Source organism: Hemitrygon akajei, chromosome 5 (genome assembly GCF_048418815.1).
Source record: "Hemitrygon akajei chromosome 5, sHemAka1.3, whole genome shotgun sequence".
NCBI classification, from domain to species: Eukaryota; Metazoa; Chordata; class Chondrichthyes; order Myliobatiformes; family Dasyatidae; genus Hemitrygon; species Hemitrygon akajei.
The window spans coordinates 140,479,512-140,501,823 of NC_133128.1; the positions used below are offsets into that span (position 1 = coordinate 140,479,512).

At 42.9% G+C, this 22,312-nt stretch overlaps 1 protein-coding gene across 2 annotated transcripts in view; it reads left to right on the top strand.

Annotated features, from left to right (window-relative positions):
* The window catches only part of ube2f (ubiquitin-conjugating enzyme E2F (putative)), a 176,748-nt gene that overhangs the window by 98,903 nt on the left and 55,533 nt on the right, over positions 1-22,312 (top strand). For both annotated transcript variants that reach the window (XM_073046678.1, XM_073046677.1), the window contains exon 6: positions 15,113-15,180. In XM_073046678.1, the coding sequence (XP_072902779.1) occupies positions 15,113-15,180 (68 nt within the window). The remainder of the gene's footprint in view (positions 1-15,112; positions 15,181-22,312) is intronic.

Genomic DNA, 22,312 nt, shown 5'->3' on the forward strand with positions numbered 1-22,312 from the left:
CCTACTCGCACACCCCATTTCTGTGTCCTAACCCTCGGCCCCCCCATCTCCTGTGATTATCTCCTCACCCCCTCCTCTGTCTCTGTGGCCACCTCCCCCCCCCCCCGCCATCTCTGTGACTGCCTCCTTGGCCCCCTGTCTCTGTAGTTGGCCCCTCAACCCTCTCTGCTACTGCACCTCACTTCTCCCCCATTCTGTGCGCCTGTGCCATGTCTCACACCCCACTTTTTGTGACTGCCTTCTCCCTCCTCCCTGCTTTCTGTCTTTCTCTGCCTCCATCCCTGCCCTGCACTGCCTCCTTCTGTCCCCTCCCTCACTCCTTCCCTCTCACCCGCACCCCCTTAATAAAATGTTTTGTAAATCTTTTTTCTAGCTCCTGAAAGAAAGTAAATGTGCAACTTGTGACATTTTAAACATAGTGAACTGAGTATTTCCCTTTGTACCACAGCATGCTTAATACAATGTACAATCATCATGGGCTCATTACCAACATTTCTTTTTAATAGTTTTCATTAATTGTGTTTGCTGAATGTCATCTGCAATTCGTACTCAACTTTGAAAGATCACTTCCTATTCAAGATCTCTGACCATGAAATGTCTTTAAGTGAAATACCTCTCTGCTGTTCATTAAAGCTGAACCATGTCCTTGGGGTTTAAGAATAGTGAACATGCATTCAGTGTGATTGCATTTGTTAAATATTGTTTTTCATCTTGTTTGACGTTGGTGCTTCTTCTGGTTATCAGACCTCTGAGTTGATCACATTTTTCTGCAAAAACCTTACTCATAGAAATCGTATCTCTTACCCAAATGGAACTGAAACAGCAACCTGTATCAAGATTAATCCAGCTGTAACGGGTTTTTTTTTCTTTTTCTTTGTTACTGTGTATGTAATCAAAATGGCGTCTTTGTTTTGTTAAAAGTAGGAATGCTGGCGCCTGTGTTAATAGTAGGAATGCTAGCGTCTTTGTTATGATAAGTGCTGGAAGCTTGTTTGGGACTGTAAACTGATTGTTGGCGGGATTTTGGGGAGTTGGGGCGATGGAGTGAGAGAGAGAGGACGGGATGCTGGAAGCTGGGCGACGGTCCCCGGTCCAAGGTTTTCGGTGATGAGAGAAGACGGAGACAGAGGAGTGTGGAGTGTCTGGTCGACCATCGTGGGGGTCCCAGGAGGCTGGTCGAGGAATTCGGAGGGGATCGAATACCAGAAGACTTCAGTAATTGAGCTCCAACGGTTGTGCACGAAGTGATTTGGACTTTGATAAGTTTGGCGCCTTTTCTTTTTTTTCTCTTATTCATATATACTGTATCATTAGTAATCGCTTAGTTATAGTAATCTTTATAAATTGTACTCATTTAATCGCATAAGGTGTACTGTCTGTTTGTTGGGTGAGGCGGGGACATCACACAGCATCCACACCAGCTGATTACCCAGTTTGGCGGGGCCGAAGGCTGCTCCCCCTAGACTAGAACGAGTTTGAGCGATGCCTGAGGCGACCCAGGGGTACACAGCACATGCAATTTATTTAGGTTTTCAGGAAGTAATTTGGCAAAATTGTTGATGAAGCAAGTAAGAGTGACGCAGCAGCAGATAAAATACATCCACTTGGATTGAGAACTTGTTTTTGCAACAGGAGACGAAAACCAAACACACCAGCTGAGCTTGGAACAACAGGTCCATGTCATCAAGTGTCAAATCAGAATGGGGAGGGGTAATGGGGATGGAGAGCATGTGTTGCCACTGTAAGGCTGGCACTAGAGGAGCTGAACACCGTGATCAACAGTTTCAAGACTATTGATCACAGTGCTCAGACTTGAAGGTGGCATCACAGGTAGATAGTGTTGTAAAGAAAGCTTTTGGCACAGTGGCTTCATAGATCAAAGTATTGAGTTCAGGAGTTAGAATGTTATATTGAAGTTGTATAAGATATTGGTGAGGCCTAATTTGGAGTATTGTGTGTAGTTTTGGTCACCTACCTACAGGAAACATGTAAATAAGGTTGAAAGAGTGCAGAGAAAATTTACGAGGATTTTGCTGGGACTGGAGGGCATGAGTTATAAGGAAAGATTGAATAGGTTAGAACTTTATTCCCTAGGATGTAAAGGATTTGAGGGGAGATTTGATAGAGGTATACAAAATTATGGGAAATGCAAGCAGGCTTTTTTCACTGAGGTTGGCTAGGACCACAACTGGAGGTCATGGATTAAGGGTGAAAGGTGAATTCTTTAAGGGGGACTTGAGGGAAAACTTCTTCACTCAGAAGGTGATGAGAGTGCAGAACAAGCTGCAGTGCAAGTGGTAGATGTAATTTTGATTTCAACATTTAAGTGAAGTTTGGATAGGTACATGGATGAGAGGGTTATGGAGGGCTATGGTCCGGGAGCAGGTCAATAGACTAGGCAGTTTAAATGGTTCAGCACAGATGAGATGGGTTGAAGGGCCTGTTTCTGTGCTGTAGTTTTCTATGACTCTAAGACAATGCACCTAGATGCCTTCTTGATCATCATGGAAGACTTCAACCAGAGCAGCTTGAAGAAACCTCAGACGAACTGCCACCAATATGTCACCTGTGGAACGAGAGGAACCAACACACTCGATCATTGTTACACCACTATCAAGAATGCCTATTGTACCTTCCCATGCTTGCACTTTGGCAAGTCTGATCATTTGGCTGTACTTCTATTCTCGGCATATAGGCAGATACTGAGGACTGCTGCACCATTGGTGAGGATCACGAAGATATGGTCAAGGGAGGTTGGAGGCGTGCTTACAGGATTGCATTGAATTGGTGGACTGGACCTTATTTAGGGATTCATCTTCAGATCTGAATGAATATGCCATGGCCATGATCGACTTCATCAAGGCCAGCATAAATGAGTATGAGCTTTTGAGAGCATATTGGACATATCCAAACCAGAAGTTATGGATGAACTAGGAGATTCACGCTTTGCTAAAGGCTAGATTTGTAGCATTCAGTACAGGTGATCCAGAATTTTACAAAAAGACTAGATATAACATATGGAAGGCTGCCTTAAGAGCGAAAAACCAGTTCCGATTGAAGTTAGATATGGAAGGGTTTGCAGGCCATATCCTTCCTACAAGGCAAGACCTAAGATCATAAATGGCTGGGATGCTTCATTTCAAGGTGTGCACACCTTTTATGCATGTTTTGAAAAGAAGAATAAAACTATACATGTGTGAAACCCTGCACCATATAGCAACCCTGTGACGCATGTCTCGGAGGCCAATATTATAACATCTTCAAGAGGGTGAGCCCTCACAAGACATCAGGTTCTGATGATGTACCCGGCAGGGCACTGAACATCTATGCAAACCAAATGGCTGGAGTGTTCAAGGATACTTTCAACCTCTCACTGCTGCAGTTCCTCCATGTTCTCCCTGTGATCTCATGGGTTTCCTCTGGGTGCTCCAGTTTCCTCCCACATTTCAAAGACATATCAGTTGGTAGGTTAATTGGTTTTTGTAAATTATCCCGTGATTAAGCTAGGATTAAGTTGGGGAATTGCTGGACAAGTGGTTCCAAGGGTCAGAAGGGCCTACTCTGTGCTGTATCTTAATAAGATAAAATAAATAAAAACAGCAGTGAAGAATCCTTCTACACTGCGTGTGATGGTGTTTCTGAGTCTCCACTTGGGACTTGCATGACTTGATAGTAGTGAAAACTGAGAGGAAGCTATTAACATGATAAAGGAAGCCCTGACCACTGCCAGAAATGGAGGACCTTCATTGCTGCCCTGAACGCCAACGGCATTAACAGGCAGTAAGTAAGTACTGCTGCAGTCTGAAGTTCCCAACTGCTTCAAAAGGGCATCAGTCATAGAAGAGCAGGCTCAACTGACTCAACAACTATCAGCCAGTAGTATTTAGATCTACAGTGATGGTGCTTCAAGAGGTTGATAATGGCTAGAAATAACTCCTGCCTGAGCAAGGACATGTATCTGCTACAATTTGCTGACTACTGTAACAAGTCTACAGTGGTTGCAATCTCACTAGCTCTCCACTCACCCTTGAACCATCAGCAATACCTATGTCATGCTGCTGTTTATTGATTATAACACAGCATTCAAAACCATTATTCAGTACTCATCAACAAGCTTTAAAGCCTTGACCTATCTACCTTCCTCTGCAACTGGTTCTTTGACTTCCTCATCAGGATACCAGTCAGTACAGATCAATAATAACATCTTTTCACTGATGATCAGCATAGACTTACCTTAAGGATATGCGCTTGTCCCACTGCTTTATTTTCTCTACATTCATGACTGTATGGTTAGGCAAACCACAAACACCATCTATAAATTTACTGATGACTCAACTGTTTTCAGCAGAATATCAGATGATGACTTGGAGGTGTTCAGAAATGAGATAGATTGGCTGAGTGAGTGCTGTTGCAACAACAGTCTTGCACTCAACGTCACTAAGTCCAAGGAATTGATTGTGGACTTAAGGAGGAGGAAGGCAGGAGAATGCATGAATCCACATCAAGTAGTCAACAGTGGAAAGGGTGAACAGATTCAAGTTCCTGGGTGTCAACATTTTATTGTTGGTCCAACATTTTGATGTAGTCACTAAAAAGGCACATCAGCTTTCATTAGTTTGAGGAGATTTTGTATGTCACCAAAGACTAGCCAGTTTCTACAGATGTAACATGAAGAGCATTCTGACTTGTTGCATCACTGCATGGTAAAAAGATTCCAATACATAGGATCAAAATAAGCCACAGAGGATTGTAGACTCAGCCAGCTCCATCATGGGCACCTGACACCCCACAAGGACATCTTCAAAAGTTGGTGCCTTGAGAAGGCCGAATCCTTCATTGGATATCCTCGCCATCCAAGACATGCCCTCTTCTCATTACCTACACAATGGAGAAGGTACAGGAGACTGAGGATAGAAAATGCATGTCAAAAGGGCAATGTTATGATAGTCATGGGGATTTCAATATGGCCAGCATCTCTCTTATGCCTCTGTTAATTCCCTTTACTCCACGGTAATACTGATATATTTGACGTTAGCCTCTCCCTCTCAAATTGCAGGGTGAATTCTATCATATTATGATTACAACCTTCTAAGGGTTCCTTTACCTTAAGCTCTGTAATCAAATCAGGTTCATTACACAACACCCAGTCCAGAATAGCTGATCCTGTAATGGGCTCAATCACAAGCTGCTCTAAAAAGACATCTTGTAGGTATTCTACAAATGCCCTCTCTTGGGATCAAATACCAACCTGATTTTTCACAATGTACCTGCATATTGAAGTCCCCTGTGACTATCATAACATTGCCCTTTTGACATGCCTTTTCTGTCTCCCATTGAAATATGCAGCCCACATCCTGGCTACAGTTTGGAGGCCTGTATATAACTCCCATCAGGATCTTTTTACCCTTGCAGTTTCTTAACTATACCCACAGCGATTCTACATCCTTCGACCTTATGTCACCTCTTTCTGAATTGAATTGAATTGAATTGACTTTATTACGTAACATTCTTCACATACATGAGGAGTAGAAATCTTTTTTATGTCTCTGTCTAAATGTGCAATGTGCAATTTATAGTAATTTGTAATAAATAGTATGTACAACAGGACAGTCAGTATAGCATAGAAATACAATTGTATCAGTGTGAATTAACCAGTCTGATGGCTTGGTGGAAGAAGCTGTCCCGGAGTCCATTGGTCCTGGTTTTTATGCTGTGGTACCGTTTCCCAGATGGTAGCTCTAGAACATTTTGTGGTTGGGGTGACTTGGGTCCCTGATAATCCTTAAGGCCCTTTTTTACACACCTGTCTTTGTAAATGTTCTGAAAAGTGCGAAGTTCGCATATACAGAGGCGCTGGGCTGTCTCCATTCCTCCTGTAGTCCACAACCAGCTCCTTTGTTTTTTGCGACATTGAGGGAGAGGTTGTTTCCTTGACACCATTGTGTCAGGAAGGTGATGACATTTCTGTAGGCTGCCTCATTATTATTTGAGATTAGGCCAATCAATGTAGTATCATCAGCAAATTTAAGTAGCAGATTGGAGCTGTGGGTGGCGACACAGTTATGGGTATACAGAGAGTAAAGGAGAGGGTTAGGATTTGATTTCATTTTTTTTTCATTGTTTTCATTTTTTTCGTTGTTTCATTTACCAACAGAGCCAACCCACCCCTCTGCCTACCTGCACCTGTCTTTTCAATACAACCAGTATCCTTGGATGTTAAGCTCCCAACTATAATCTTCAAAGTTCAAAGTCAATTTTATTATCAAAGTACATATATGTCTCCATATAACAACTCTGAGGTTCATTTTCTTGTGGGCATACTCAACAAATTTATAGAATAGTAACTAACAGAATTATTGAACAATCGCCGAACTACTGCTTTCAGCCAGAGTGCAGAAGTCAGCAAAATGTGTAAATGCCAAAAAAAGAAACAATACTGTAAATAAGTAAGCAATAAATATGGAGAACCTGAGATGATGAGTCATTGAATGTGAGTCCATTGGTTGTGGGAACATTTCAATGATGGGATGAGTGAAGTTATCCCTTTTGTTCAAGAGCCTGATGGTTGAGGGGTAGTAACTGTTCCTAAATCTGGTGGTGCAAGTCCTAAGACTCTTGTATCTTCTTACAAGGTAACATGTCTGAACGACTGGCATCCTGTGGCACTCACCTCAATGATAAGCAAATGCTTTGAGAGACTGGTCAAGGACTATATCTGCAGCATGCTACTGCCCCACACTGGACCCTCTTCAATTTGCCTACCAACACAGCTAATTGCCAGATGATGCAATAGCCACAGCTCTACGTACTGTTCCTACACATCTGGTATATACCAGCTGTGTGGTGAAAAAGGCACAACAGTGCCTCTTTCACCTCAGACGGTTGAAGAAGTTTGGTGTGGGCCCCCAAATCCTAAGAATTTTCTATAGGGGCACAACTGAGAGTATCCTGACTGGCTGCGTCACTGCCTGATATGGGAACAGTACTTCCCTCAATCAGAGAACTCTGCAGATCAGCCCAGCACATCTGTAGATGTAAACTTCCCACTATTCAGGACATTTACAAAGACAGATGTGTAAGAAGGGCCAGAAGGATCACTGGGGACCCAAGATACCCTAACCACAAACTGTTCCAGCTGCTACCATCCAAGAAAAGCCAGGACCAACAAGCTCTGGGACAGCTTCTTCCACCAGGCTAACAGACTGATTAACTCATGCTGACACAACTGTATTTCTATGTTATATTGACTATCCTGTTGTACATAATATTTATTATAAATTACTATACATTGCACATTTAGACAGAGACATAACGTAAAGATTTTTACTCTTCATGTATATGAAGGATGTAAGTAATACAGTCAATTCAATTCCTGGTGGCAGCATCAAGAAGAGAGCATGTCCTGGGTGGTGGGAGTCCCTGATAATGGATAATGCTTTCCTGTGATAGTGTTTCATGTAGATGTGCTCAGTAGTTGGAGGACTTTACTTGTGATGGACTGGGCTGCATCCACTTTTTTTTTTGTAGAATTTTCCATTCAAAAGTATTGCTGTTTCCATACCAGGCTGTGATGCAGCCAGTCAATATATAGTTAATGTTTGGCAAAGTTTTTGATGTCATGCCAAATTTCTGCAAACTCCTAAGGAAGTAAATGTGTTGCTGTTCTTTCTTCGTAATTCCACTTGCGTATTGGGTCCAGGGCAGGTCCTCTGAAATAATATCACCTACAAATTTAAAGTTGCTGACCCTCTTGACCTCTGATCCTCCAATTAGGAAGTGCTTACGCACCTCTGGTTTTCTTCTCCTGATATAATCAGTTCCTTGGTCTTGCTGACATTGAGTGAGAGGTTGTTGTTATGACACCACTCAGCCAAAATTTTCAATCTCCCTCCTGTCTGTTGATTCATCACCACCTCTAATTCAGTCTATGTCACTGGTGTCATTAGAAAGCTTGATTATTGCATTGGAGTTATACTTAGCCGCACAGACATATGTGTAAAGTGTAAATCTTCTTTCAGCCTCGACTCAGTGATGCCCATAACATCATACCTGCCAATATCTAACTGTGCTACAAGATCATCTACCTTATTCTGTTTGCATTCAAATACTGCACTTTCAGTTCTGTATTCATCAAAGAAATTTTTTCACTTTTGTCCCCATTACACTGTCCTATTCTATTGCCCTTCCCTTGGACAACATCGGTGGCGTGGAGAGGGGAGACTTGCAGCTTGGGCAACTGCCGGTCTTCTATTAAACAAAAACCTTGCCCAGACTTGCACCCTGGAAACTTTCCAAGGCGCAAATCCATGGTCTATCAAGACTAACAGAGGCCTACTTCTACTACACTGTCCTATCATCTGCTGACTTTCCTGACCATGCACAGTGCCTCTGCTTGTGTACCAACTGCCTCTTCCTCAGCCTTATCACTCCAGTTCCCATCCCCCTGCCAAATTAGTTTAAACTCTCCCCAACATTTCTAGCAAACCTGCCCACAAGGGTATCCGTCCAACCTGGATTCAGGTGTACCTTTTTATTCAGTTCATGCCTTCCCCCAGAAGAGATCCCAGTGACCTAGAAATCTGAAGCCATGTCCCTGAAACAGTTCCTCAACCAAGCATTCATCTGCCAAATCATCCTATTCTTACCCTCACTGGTGCGTGGCCAAGGTAGCAATCCAGAGGTTCATTATCAATTTTACAGGACAATTACAATTAACAATGAACACCAGTTTCACCAGGCTCAGATGTGTTGTGAACTAAGTAACTGGCCAGATTTTCTTGCATACTTTGTGCTTACGTGTTTAAAGAAAATAGGGATATATTTGAGCAACACACACAAAATGCTGGGGGAACTCAGGTCAGGCAGCATCAATGGAGGGAAATGAACTGTTGACATTTCAGGCCACAACCTTCACCAGGACTGAAAAGGAAGGGGGCAGAAGCCAGAATAAAATAGGGGGATGGGAAAGAGTACAAGCAGGCAGGTAATAGTGAGTCCAGGTGAGAGGAGGAAGTTAGGTGGGTGGAGGTGGGCGAAGAGGAATGATATGAGAAGCTCTGAGGTGGTAAGTGGAAGAGGTAAAGAACCTATGTAAGAAGAATCTGAGAGATGAAGACATTAGACCATGGGATAAAGGGAAGGAGGTGAGGAACCAGAGGCAGGTTGTGAGGGTGGGGGATGGGAAGGAAAGGAGTGAGGGGATCACGCAGGCAAGGGGAAGGGAAAACAGAAGGGAATTGTTACCGTAAGTTAGAGAAATTGATGTTGAAAGCTATTAGGTTCAAGATAACCAGGATGGAATATGAGGTGTTGCCTCTCCAGCTTATGTCTGTCTTCATTGTGACAGTAGAGACCATAGGCAGATGTGTCAGTGCAGGAATGGGAAGTGTAATGAAATGGGTGGCCACTGGGAGATCCTGACTGCTGAAGCAAAGAGAACGAAGGTGCTTGACAAAGCATTCCCCTAATCTATATCAGATATATTTGAGTGTATGAGAGCAAAGGAGTATGTTTGAAAGACAGAAAGTGCGATATCGTATTCTATACAGGTGTGAGGTGGTGCAATATACTACTGAGAGTATGTAAAGTTTGAGAGAGATGGTTTGCATTTGTTGCCTAAATGAGGGTCTCAGTAATACCCCAAATTCTCCCTCAATATACTCAACTTTCCAGCAATCAATGTGTAATGTTACGTTTCTTCCAGAACTCTTGTATCATTTCCTCTGCCTAGTAATACCTTTCTGCATCAGCTCTGAAGAGAGTATCTGATTTTGGTGCACTGCTGTTGGACATGTGAATAATGTGGAACATACAGTCTACTCACATTAACTATGCTGCTTACGGGATCTGTCTAACATGCACCTGATTTATCTGCAGCACTGTATAGAAACAGAAACATAGAAAACCTACAGCACAACACAGGCCCTTCAGCCCACAAAGTTGTGCTGAACATGTCCCTACCTCAGAAATTACTCGGCTTACCTATAGCCCTCTATTTTATTAAGCTCCATGTACCTACCTAAAAGCCTCTTAAAAGACCTTATTGAATCCGCCTCTATCACCGTTGCTGGCAGCCCATTCCATGCACCTACCACTCTGAGTAAAAAAACTTATCCCTGACGTTTCCTCTGTACCTACTCCCCAGCACCTTATACCTGTGTCCTCTTGTGGCACCCATTTCAGCCCTGGGAAAAAGACTCTGACTATCCACACAATCAGTGCCTCTCATCATCTTGTACACCTCTATCAAGTCACCTCTTATCCTCCTTTGCTCCAAGGAGAAAAGGCCGAGTTCACTCAACCTATTCTCATAAGGCATGCTCCCCAATCCAAGCAACATCCTTGTAAATCTCCTCTGCACCCTTTCTATGGCTTCTCCATCCTTCCTGTAGTGAGGTGACCAGAACTGAGCACAGTACTCCAAGTGGGGTCTGACCAGGGTCCTATATAGCTGCAACATTACCTCTTGGCTCCTAAGTTCAATTCCATGATTGATGAAGGCTAATATACCATATGCCTTCTTAACCACAGAGTCAACCTGCGCAGCTGCTTTGAGCGATTTATGGACTCGGACCCCAAGATCCCTCTGATCCTCCACACTGCTAAGAGTCTTACCATTAATACTATATTCTGCCATCATATTTGACCTACCAAAATGAACCACATCACACTTATCTGGGTTGAACTCTATCTGCCACTTCTCAGCCCAGTTTTGCATCCTATCAATGTCCCGCTGTAACCTCTGACAGCCCTCCACACGATCACAGCATAAAAATCACGAAGAGTAAGGGTCCCAGAACAGACCCCTGAGGCACTCCACTGGTGACCGATCTCCATGCAGAATATGACCCGTCTACAACCACTCTTTGCCTTCTGTGGGCAAGCCAGTTCTGGATCTACAAAGCAACGTCCCCTTGGATCCCATTCCTCCTTAATTCCTCAATAAGCCTTGCATGGGGTACCTTACCAAATGTATATTTCAGAGTTAATATTACACTGACAAATATATTGCACCATATGTAATTTTTCTATGAAATCATCACTCATATCTCATTCAATAATATATCAAGCTGTTTCTCTCCCACACATTGCTGTAGAAAGAATTCAGCAGTCCTGCTGAAAGATCTCGGCCAGAAGTGTTGATTCTTTATTCCTCTCCATTGATGCTGCCTGACCTGCTGAGTTCCTCCAGCATTTTGTGTGTGTTAGTCAGATTTGCCAGCATCTGGAGAACTTCTTGTGTTAAGAATGGATTCAAGATGTTTATCTTGAATCTTCTCATGGCAAGGTTAAAACTACACGAGGAACTTTCTTTTAGAACAATACAGCACAGTACAGGCCCTTTGGCCCACAATGTTGTGCTGACCCTTAAATCCTGCCTCCCATATAACCCTCCACCTTAAATTCCTGCATATACCTGTCTAGTAGTCTCTTAAATTTCACTAGTGTATCTGCCTCCACCACTGACTCAGGCAGTGCATTCCACGCACCAACCACTCTCTGAGTAAAAAACTTTCCTGTAATATCCCCCTTGAACTTTCCTCCCCTTACCTTAAAGCCATGTCCTCTTGTATTGAGCAGTGGTGCCCTGGGGAAGAGGCACTGGCTGTCCACTCTATCTATTCCTCTTAATATCTTGTATACCTCTATCATGTCTCCTCTCATCCTCTTCTCCAGAGAGTAAAGCCCTAGCACCCTTAATCTCTGATCATAATGCATACTGTCTAAACCAGGCAGCATCCTGGTAAATCTCCTCTGTACCCTTTCCAATGCTTCCACATCCTTCCTATAGTGAGGCAACTAGAACTGGACACAGTACTCTAAGTGTGGCCTAACCAGAGTTTTATAGAGCTTCATCATTACCCTGCAATTCTTAAACTCTATCCCTTGACTTATGAAAGCTAACACTCCAAAAGCTTTCTTAACTACCCTATCTACCAGTGAGGCAACTTTCAGGGATCTGTGGACATGTACCCCCAGATCCTTCTGCTCCTTCACACTCCCAAGTATCCTGCCATTTACTTTGTACTTTGCCTTGGAGTTTGTCCTTAAAAAGTGTACCACCTCACACTTCTCCAGGTTGAACTCTATCTGCCGCTTCTCAGCCCACTTCTGCATCCTATCAATGTCTCTCTGCAATCTTTGACAATCCTCAACACTATCCACAACATCACCAACCTTTGTATCATCTGCAAACTTGCCAACCCACCCTTCTACCTCCACATCCAGGTCGTTAATAAAAATGATGAAAAGTAGAGGTCCCAGAACCGATCCTGGTGGGACACCACTAGTCACAACCCTCCAATCTGAATGTACTCCCCCCACCATGACCCTCTGCTTTCTGCAGGCAAGCCAATTCTGAATCCACCTGGCCAAACTTCCCTGGATCCCATGCCTTCTGACTTTCTAAATAAGCCTAATGTGTGGTACCTTGTCAAATGCCTTACTAAAATCCATGTAGATCACATCCACTGCACTATCCTCACCTATATGCCTGGTCACCTCCTCAAAGGACTCTGTCAGACTTGTTAGACATGATCTGTCCTTCACAAAGCAATGCTGACTGTCCCTGATCAGACTTTAATTCTCTAAATGCCCATAGATTCTGTCTCTAAGATTCTTTTCCAACAGATTTCCCACCGCAGAGGTAAGGCTCACTGGTCTATAATTACCTGGACTACCCCACTACCTTTTTTGAACAATCCTCCGGTACCATTCCCGTGGACAATGAGGACATAAAGATCCTAGCCAGAGGCTCAGCAATCTCTTCCCTCGCCTCGTGGAGTAGCCTGGGGAATATTCCGTCAGGCCCCGGGGACTTATCTGTCCTAATGTATTTTAACAACTCCAACACCTCTTCTCCCTTAATATCAACATGCTCCAAAACATCAAACTCACTCATATTGTCCTCACCGTCATCAAGATCCCTCTCATTGGTGAATACCAAAGAGAAGTAATCATTGAGGACCTTGCTCACATCCATAGCCTCCAGGCACATCTTCCCACCTTTATCTCTAATCGATCTTATCTTCATTGGAACTAATCAGGTGCCAGTCAATATTAGGGAAGTTAAAGTCACCCATGCTAACAACCCTGTTATTTTTGCACCTTTCCAAAATCTGCCTCCCAGTCTGCTCCTCGGTATCTCTGCTGCTACCAGGGGGGCCTATAGAATACTCCCAATAGAGTAACTGCTCCCTTCCTGTTCCTGACTTCTACCCATACTGACTCAAAAGAGGATCTGCTACATTACCCACCCTTTCTGTAGCTGTAATAGTATCCCTGACCAGTAGTGCCACCCCTCCTCCTCTTTTCTCCCCCCTCTCTATCCCTTTTAAAGCACTGAAATCCAGGAATATTGAGAATCCAGTCCTGACCTGGTCCCAGCCAAATCTCTGTAATGACCACTACATCATAATTCCAAGTATGCATGCAAGCTCTCAGTTCATCACCTTTGTTCCTGATGCTTCTTGCATTGAATTACAAACGTTTGTACATACACTTTAGCCCTACTACCTTACTACTTTTACACCCTTTAATCTGTTTCTCTTTCCTCAAAGCCTCTTTATATGCTAGATCTTGCTTTACTCCATGCTCCATACTTGCAGCTCTCTCATGATCTTTATCCTCCTCCACCTCACTATCTGTTCTAACACTCTGGTTCCCTTCCCCCTGCAAATCTAGTTTAAACCCCTGGAGCAGCACTAGCAAACCTTCCCGCAAGGATGTTAGTCCCCCTCCAGTTCAGGTACAACCCGTCCCGTCGGAACAGGTCCCACCTTCCCTGGAACAAGGCCTAATTGTCCAGAAACATGAAGCCCTCCCTCCTGCACCAACTCCTTAGCCACGTATTTAGCTGCATTATCTTCCTACTTCTAGCCTCACTAGCACATGGCATGGGTAGCAATCTTGAGATTGCAACCCTGGAGGTCCTGTCCTTCAACTTTGCACCTAACTCCCTAAATTCTCTTTGCAGGACCTCCTCCTTCTTCCTATCCACATCATTGGTCCCTACATGGACCACGACATCTGGCTGCTCACCCTCCCTCTTGAGAATACTGAGAACTCGATCCAAGATATCACGGACCCTGGCACCAGGAAGGCAACAGACCATCCGGGATTCTCGATCTCTTCCACAGAACCTCTTATCTGTCCCTGTAACTATCGAATCCCTATCACTACTGCCTACTGCTCTCCTCTTTTCCCTCCTTCCCTTCTGAGCTGAGGGTCCAGTCTTGGTGCCAGAGACTCAACCACTGCAGCTTGTCCCTGGTAGGTCGTCCCCACCAACAGTATCCAAAACGGTATACTTATTATTGATGGGAACGGCTGCAGGGGTGCTCTGCTCATTCTATCTATTCCCCTTCCCTCTCCTGACAGTCACCCAGCTACCTGCCTCCTGACTTTTAGGGGTGACTATCTCCCTGTAACTCCTATTTATATCTGCCTCTGCCTCACGAATGATCTGAAGTTCATCCAGCTCCAGCTCCTGTCCCTAACTTGGTTTGTCAGGAGCTGCAGCTGGGTGCACCTTTTACAGGTGTAGTCATCAGGGACAATTGTGCTTGCCCTGACTTCCCACATACTGCAAACGGAGCACTCGACTGCCCTAACTGCTGCCTCCATTACCTACTCCTAATTTAATTCAAGTTAATAAAGGAGCTTACCTGGCCTTACCTCACTGGCAGCAATCTTGTCCTCAGCCTCTGCTCACCAAAGCCTTCCTACTCTGTCTCCCACTACTCCATCGCCCGCTCCGTTAATCTGCTCGCTTTTTAAACTCTCCCTCTGTCTCACGGGCCGACTTTCACGCACTTGCACAGTCGTGCCCCGTTGCTAACTATTACTTGGATTGCACTACCTGTATGTATAATCTATATTTTCATTTATATTTATCATTATTATTGTTATGAGCAGACAACATCTGCCGGAAGTAAATTCCTTGTATGTGCATAGGTACTTGGTGATTAAAGTCTGATTCTGATTCTGATTCTGAAATGACCCATGGAAGCATTGCTTCCAACAAGTGTGCATTTGTGGTAAATAGTGCAGTTTTTGGAGTAAAACTTTGCTAACGTGTCTGACCTGAATTTATTTCTTTTTCTATTCACAGATGAAGGGTATTACCAGGGTGGCAAGTTCCAGTTTGAAACAGATGTTCCAGAAGCCTACAATATGGTGGTGAGTAGAGGAGTTCTGCAGACTTTTAATATGCAAATGATTGCAGTGCCTAGAGGGAGAAAACGCGAGGCAATTAATCAGGGAAATTATTTCCATTTCCATCTTTTTATGTAATTCATGTGCTGGCAGATAGAATAAGCAATGATTTCAATATCATCTTAGGACAGGTGAAATTAATGGTTAGTTAAATAATAAGGCTCCCACAGTCTCTCTACCCTGTGTTTGATGGAACAGAATAAAGATAATGGTTAGCATTTTGATATGCACTTGTCCTCTAAGCTAAAAGCAACATGTTTAGCAAAAGAATAAGGAGAGTACAGAAGCTTTTTCTGAGTGCTGTGCCTCTGGGCACACATCCAGCAGCAAGCCCGCTGCTTCCAATCTTTCTTGTTCTCCTGCAATGCATCTGTTGGCGGCGGCAGCAACAGCCTTGAGTCCGCCTGCATCCAGAGCCACGAAAATCCAGCACCCTGAAGGCGTGCTCCGGGTCACATCCTTGGCATATCGAAAAGCAGCCATGAGGCCCTAAAGTGTGTCCCAGTCCTGCAAAGAACCGAAGTCAGGGTGTAACCCCAGGTCAGGGTCTTCAAAAGGACCTTGAAAGGGGAAAAAAGAGATATCAAAGATAGAAATAAAGCTGTTTCCAAAGATGTAAGCAAAGAAATTGCCATTTAGCACCATTGCAACTCAGTTCCGCCTCCAAACTATCACCGACTTCATCAATTCTGGAGAACTCCCATCCACTGCCACCCTTATCCCATGCTGCTTGCTTCAACTTCCTACCCAAGATCCACAAACCTGACTGTTTGGGTAGTCCCATTGTCTCTGCCTGCTCCTGTCTCACTGAACTTGTGTCCTTGTGTCTCGACTCCATTCTATTCACCTTGGTTCTGTCACTTCCCACCAACGTCCACAGCACTACTCATGCTCTTCATCTCCTCAACAACTTTCAATTCCCTGACCCTGATCACCTCATTTCTATTTCCCTTCTATCCCCCGACAAGAAGGCCTTAAAGCTCTCAGCTTCTTTCTCAATAAAGGAAAGTTCCCCTCCACCACTAGCCTCAGCCTGACTGAACTGGTCTTTGCTCTCAACAACTTTTCCTTTGGCTTCTCCCACTTTCTCCAGACTCTAGCCATGGTCACTCACAAGAGCCTCAGCTATGCCTGCCTTTTTGTTGGTTCTGCAGAACAGTCCATGTTGCAAGCAAGACCTGGTAATGCATCCCAACTCTTCCTCTGCTATATTGATGCTGAGCTTGTCAATTTTATCAACTTTGCCTGCAGCTTTCACCCTGTTCTTAAATTCACTTTGTCTATTTTTGACGTCTCCCTCCCCTTTCTTGATTTCCCTGTTTCCATCTTTGGAGACAGTTGAGTGGCCTTCTTTATAAGTCTACCAATTACCATGGCTATCTTTAGTATACCACTTTCCATCATGTCTCCTGTAAAAATGTTATTCCTTTTTCTTAGTTTCTTCGTCTCTGCCACAATTCTTCCCAAGACGTGCCTTTCTTTCCAAGACACATCACAAATGTCCTCCAAAGAATGGGGGTTCCCTTCCTCCATCGTTGATGCTGTCCTCACCTGCATCTCCTCCATTTCCTGGACATCTGAGCTCACCCCATCTACCACCGCCCCCCCCCCCCCCCCATTTTCTACAGGAATCGCTCCCTCCATGAGTTCTTTGTCCATTTGCTCCTTCCCCATTGATCTAACGCCCAGCACTTATCCCTGCAAGTGGCCAAAGACCTTATACCATCTGGGCAGCCTCCAATATTGATTTCTCCTTCCAGTTAAAAAAAAATCCCTCCCCCTCCCCTCTTTTTCTATTCCCAACTCCGGCCTCATAAATCTTCTCACCTGCCTATCACCTTTCCATGAGTCCCATCCTTCTTCCCTTTCTCCTATTTCCTCTCCTATCAGATTCCTTCCTCTCCAGCCCTTTACCTTTACCCACCTAGCTTCATCTAACACTTTTTAGCTATCCTCCTTCCCCTCTTCCCACCTTTTTATTCTAGCATCTACCCCCTTCCTTCCCAGTCCCGGAGAAGGGTCTTGGCTGAAACATTGACTGTTTATTGATTTCCATAGATGCTTCCTAACATATTGAGTTCCTCCAGCAATTTGTGTGCTTTGCTGTGGATTTCTAGCATCTACAGAATTTCTCATGATTATGATTTTTTTTCCATTTGTAAGAAACTTTCTACTTATTAGAGAAATAGAAATTAAATGAATTTTCTCTGCTTTACTCATTTAATCATATTCCCTGTGGGTTGCTTCCATTTGTTAGAAACATAGCAGCAGGAAAGGGATATTTACTCTTCAAGCCTGTGCAATCATTCCTTGAGAATTTGGCTAGTCTGTAAAATCCATCTTTCTTCCCTTAATGCTTTTAATTAAAAGTCTATCTTATAATTAGTATTAACCAGTAATAATTGCCATTTGCTGAAGAACACATGATTACCAAATCAACTTGAATTTCTATTCCTTTTTTAGATTTTCACCATTATGCAAAATATGAATAATGGATATTGAAATCCATTTGATATTTCTGTTAATTTGTTTAAATTACTAACATATAATTGATGGAACCTGTGGCACAGGTAATAGGGCTACTGTAAATACTGACTCTCTGGAGTCTGCACATACTTCTTATGACGGTGTGGGTTTCTGCGGGTGCTCTGGTTTCCTCCCACTTCCTAAAGATGTGCAGAATGTTAGATTAATTAGTCATTGTAAATTACCCTTAGGCTACATCCACACTACACCGGATAAATCCGTAACCGAAGCTTTTTCTCTTTGTTTTTACCCTCTGTCCACACTAAAACGGTGTTTTCGCCCCCCGAAACCAGAGATTTTCAGAAACACTCTCCAAAGTGTGTAATTTTGAAAACGCCACTTGGCCGGAGCAGTGCAGATAAGGTAACCGGAGAAATCTGAAAACACTTTTGTGACGTGCCGGAACAGATGGTGACGGCTGCGCGCCATTTCATTGTTTTCTTGAACGCAACCTAACAATTTCAGAACAGATGGCAATGAGTCTGAAGCCAGAAGAGTTAGAAATGTACTCACCAAATACTTTGACCCATAACTTACTGAATAAATAAGTATACTCACTTTGCCCTGTTTTCTGTCCTTGCTCATATGAAGGTGGTTTTACCTATTTATGCAAGTACTTCTCTGACAATAGATGTGTAACAGCCTAATGTAACGTTGTATGGAAATACAAGATAATACTGATGCAGACATGTTTTATACATTTAACAAGGGGCTTTATTAATGCAACAGAGTTATCAGTTTTTCAATGTTCGTCGTCAGCCGGTTCATACTGTCCATGAACTCACTGTCGATTGCCTCCATATGCTCCAGTATTTGTTTTTTTTAACTTTTAAGTCCTCCTGCATGAGAGCCAACAGCTGTCCGTCATTTTAAGTTTTTCTACTCTTTAACTGAACAAACACACACCATCTTTCACGGCGAGATTAGACACCAAACATGTCGCTTGTTTTCAGTAGATGTGTCCTGCGCATGCGCAGTAGGAGGAGATTAGCTGAAATATCCATTTCGATGTGGACAGAGATATTTTTAGAAACACATAGTGTGGACGCCTGTCATTTTTACACAAAACCGGCGTTTTCAAAATTATCCTGTCTAGTGTGGATGTAGCCTTAGGTTGTATTGATTGATAGAACGTGAGGGGAAGTTGATGGGGATGTGGGAAGAACTTTTAACAAGTTGTTAAAGGAGGATTAGTGTAAATGGATGATTGATAGTCAGCAGGGATACAGAGGAGCAAAGGGTTTGTTTCCCTCTATGACTCTGTAAGCTATCTGCTACTGAGGATATGTTACTGTTTAGTGCAATTTTTTCTTCACTGTTGATTTATTTCAATTTTATCTAGTCAGTACCAAAATTCAACATTTTTAATTGTCCAAAATGCCATTTTTCTTCCTTTACTATAATTGTTCCACATTTCTGCCAATTTTTATTAGATAATACTACCAAAATCATCTTTTTGCCCACATTCCTCAAGACCAGCTTTCACCTAATTTATCAGTGAAAAGAAAATGTTAATATTTGAAATACTTGCAAGTTTCTTTTCACAATCCCATTGGTTAGCTGTTCTACATGTCCTGTCACCATTTGCTGTATATTTGTGAACATTTGTGTTAGATTTTGCATTTTACATGCTTTGTCTTTTTAATTTATGCTGCCCTTTATTTCCTTAGTCATTCAGGCTATTTTTATTAAGAAATGGTGCACTTACCCCAAGGAATATAAATTGCTTCAGTGTCACATTATGAACACTTTCACCACTCTGCTGTTGCCTTTGTCTGTTATCAAGTTTTCACAGATTATTGGGCCTTGTTGCATTACAATTAGCTTAATCTAAACCTCGAAATCTATTAGATGTTTCATGCTTTTCTCCTTTGTGTGTTGCATTAATCCTAAAAATGAACAAAATGGGAGCCGTAAGTCTGCCTTGCTGTCTCTTGAGCACGCTGGACCTGTCAGTCTGACCGTGGCTGCTCATGTGCCTGGTCCGCTTCTATTTGGTACCAATGTCTTCCGATTTTCTTATTGTCTAAAGCCTGTCACCCCGCCTTGAATATTCTCACTGACTGAGCATTATTATTCCTCTCAAACAGAAAAAAATAATACTCTTGTGTTAATTGGATGGTTCCTATCTTGAAAATGTGCCACACACACAAAATGCTGGTGGAACGCAGCAGGCCAGGCAGCATCTATAAGGAGAAGCACTGTCAACGTTTCGGGCCGAGACCCTTCGTCACGACTAACTGAAAGGAAAGATAGTAAGAGATTTGAAAGTAGGAGGGGGAGGGGAAAATGTGCCCTCTGTTTCTATGCTGTCCAGTTCAAGGGCTTGCTTTATAGTAGAACCTCAAGAATTAGTTTTGAGAATCTACATTCCACTGACTTCCGGGCAATTTTAGATGCAAAGATGAAAACTGCACACTGTACTATAAAACACATCTCATCATAGCTCTGTACAATCACAGCAAGACTCCTTGCAAGCCTGCTGCAGTAAATACTGGCATACCACTTGCCTTCCTTATTAGTTATGTGTATGCTTACTTCCATACATCATTACACAGGTTTCCTGAGAACTAGTTTCTCACTATTTTATTGCTTTACTCACATAAATTCACATTTTTCCCACATTTTACTATTATTGATACTTTTACCACTTACTTAATGTATCTGTCAGCATCCTCCTTACAACTCACATTTTTACCACGCTCGGTACTTTCATCATGTCACCATTGTTGTCGGATTAATGTTCACATACCTTCAAGCAATTGCTAAATCTACAGAAAATACATGTATCAATCAGAAAGGGACTGAAGTTGCCTGTAAATAGTCTCTGTGACCATGTCCCAAAGATTTGCAGATTGGTAAGTTATTTGCCACTATAAATTGCTTCTTGCATCGGTAGGTGGTAGAGACTGAGAGGGACCTGGAGGATATTTAGGGAGGATGGTTGCAGGGGAAACTTAGTGGGGGATTGAACTGGTGTGGACTTGATAGGGCAAATGGCAGCTTATGTATAAGGAAATAAAACAATGAATTGGGGTGGGTGTGGGTTCTCTATGTTCATATGTTGTGTGTTTGTGACAGTGCAGAGTTAGATAGCTCCTCAGTCTTGAAGAACAACACCTGAAAAGAGTTCAAGTGCAAGTTGGTGCCTCAGGTAAAAACAACTCTGGCAAAATGAAAGTCTTTTTCTCATTCTACAGATTTGCCCTGGGTACTCTAAATTTAGACTCTAAACTAAGTTTGCCATGTCTTTCAGAGAGAAAGGGAATGTCTAAATACCAGAATAAGAATGCAATTGTGCCTAGGCAATCTCACGATATTTGTTTGGTGGGGGGGGGGGGGGGGGTAGTATTAACCAGGACTCTGTCTTGCTCTTCTTTAAATTGTCCCTTGAGATCCTTTTTATTCATTAGAGAGGGCAGACAGGATATCGTTTTGCTGTAGTGTCTCAGTTTAGCTCCTCCTCTGTTGGGATCAACTTGGAACCCAAGCATCTGGAGCAGAGCTTGAACACACAGTCTTCCATCTCTAAGGCAAGAGTGCCATTCAGTGAGTTAACCGTTTGTGTCAAATCTAGACAATCACTTGAATCACCAAAGCATCAAGTGCTTACAAAATGAGATTAGTGCAGATGGATACTCGACGGTTGGCATGGGTGTAGTGGGCCAAAAGGCTCTTCGCTCGATGACTCTCCAGTACCAATACTGACTACCCTGTGGTTGCCATCTTTGTGTCTAATTTCATATACTTATTTATATTATTTTTGATCCAATGAAGGTGAGTATTCTGCTTAAGAATTGACATTTAATTTATGCAACTGAAGTCTAAAATCTGTTACTGTTGCTTTTGTAGGATTGTGTCCTGAAGATAAAAATCCCATGGATGTGTGTAAAATTAGTCTCGTTGAAGACTGATGTAATTATCTATCATATTTGGGTATTATTTTCCATTAATCAGGGCTTTATGGGACAAAGCTACTCTCCCGAGTTGAAGTACAAATGTGCTTCTGCTTCTGTAAAATATCTGAATCATTGGATTTTATTAGTCCAGAGTAGACTTCTTCTTAATTCCAATTGATGATTTGTGTCACAAAGCATAGGCCATAATTTCAAATGAAAAGGCAGCGGCTTGCAGCAGCTTAGGGCATTGAGCAGCACCCAATGCGCATTCGGGATTGATTGACAAAAACACATTAAAGCAAGGCAGGAGCAAGCAGGAGTGGACGGAGTTAGAGTGGAGATTTTGAGGCTTTAGCTCTTCAAAGGCTTCAGCAAGGAGAGGCTTTAGTCAGAGAAAGCAAATAAAAGCTGTAGGTAGTTTTTTTTCTCCCCCATAGTTTATTATTTTTTACTGATATCTCTACTGTTTAGAGATATCAGCAGGATAATGGAAAGCTGGAAAAATGGGAGATGGATTTTAATGCAACAGGTGTGAGGTGCTGCATTAATGCAACAAAGGGATCTGGGAATGCAGATACATTATTCATTGAAAGTAGAGTCACAGGTTGATAGGGTCATAGAAAAATGCTTTTGGCACATTGGCCCTCATAAATCAAAGTATTGTGTACAGG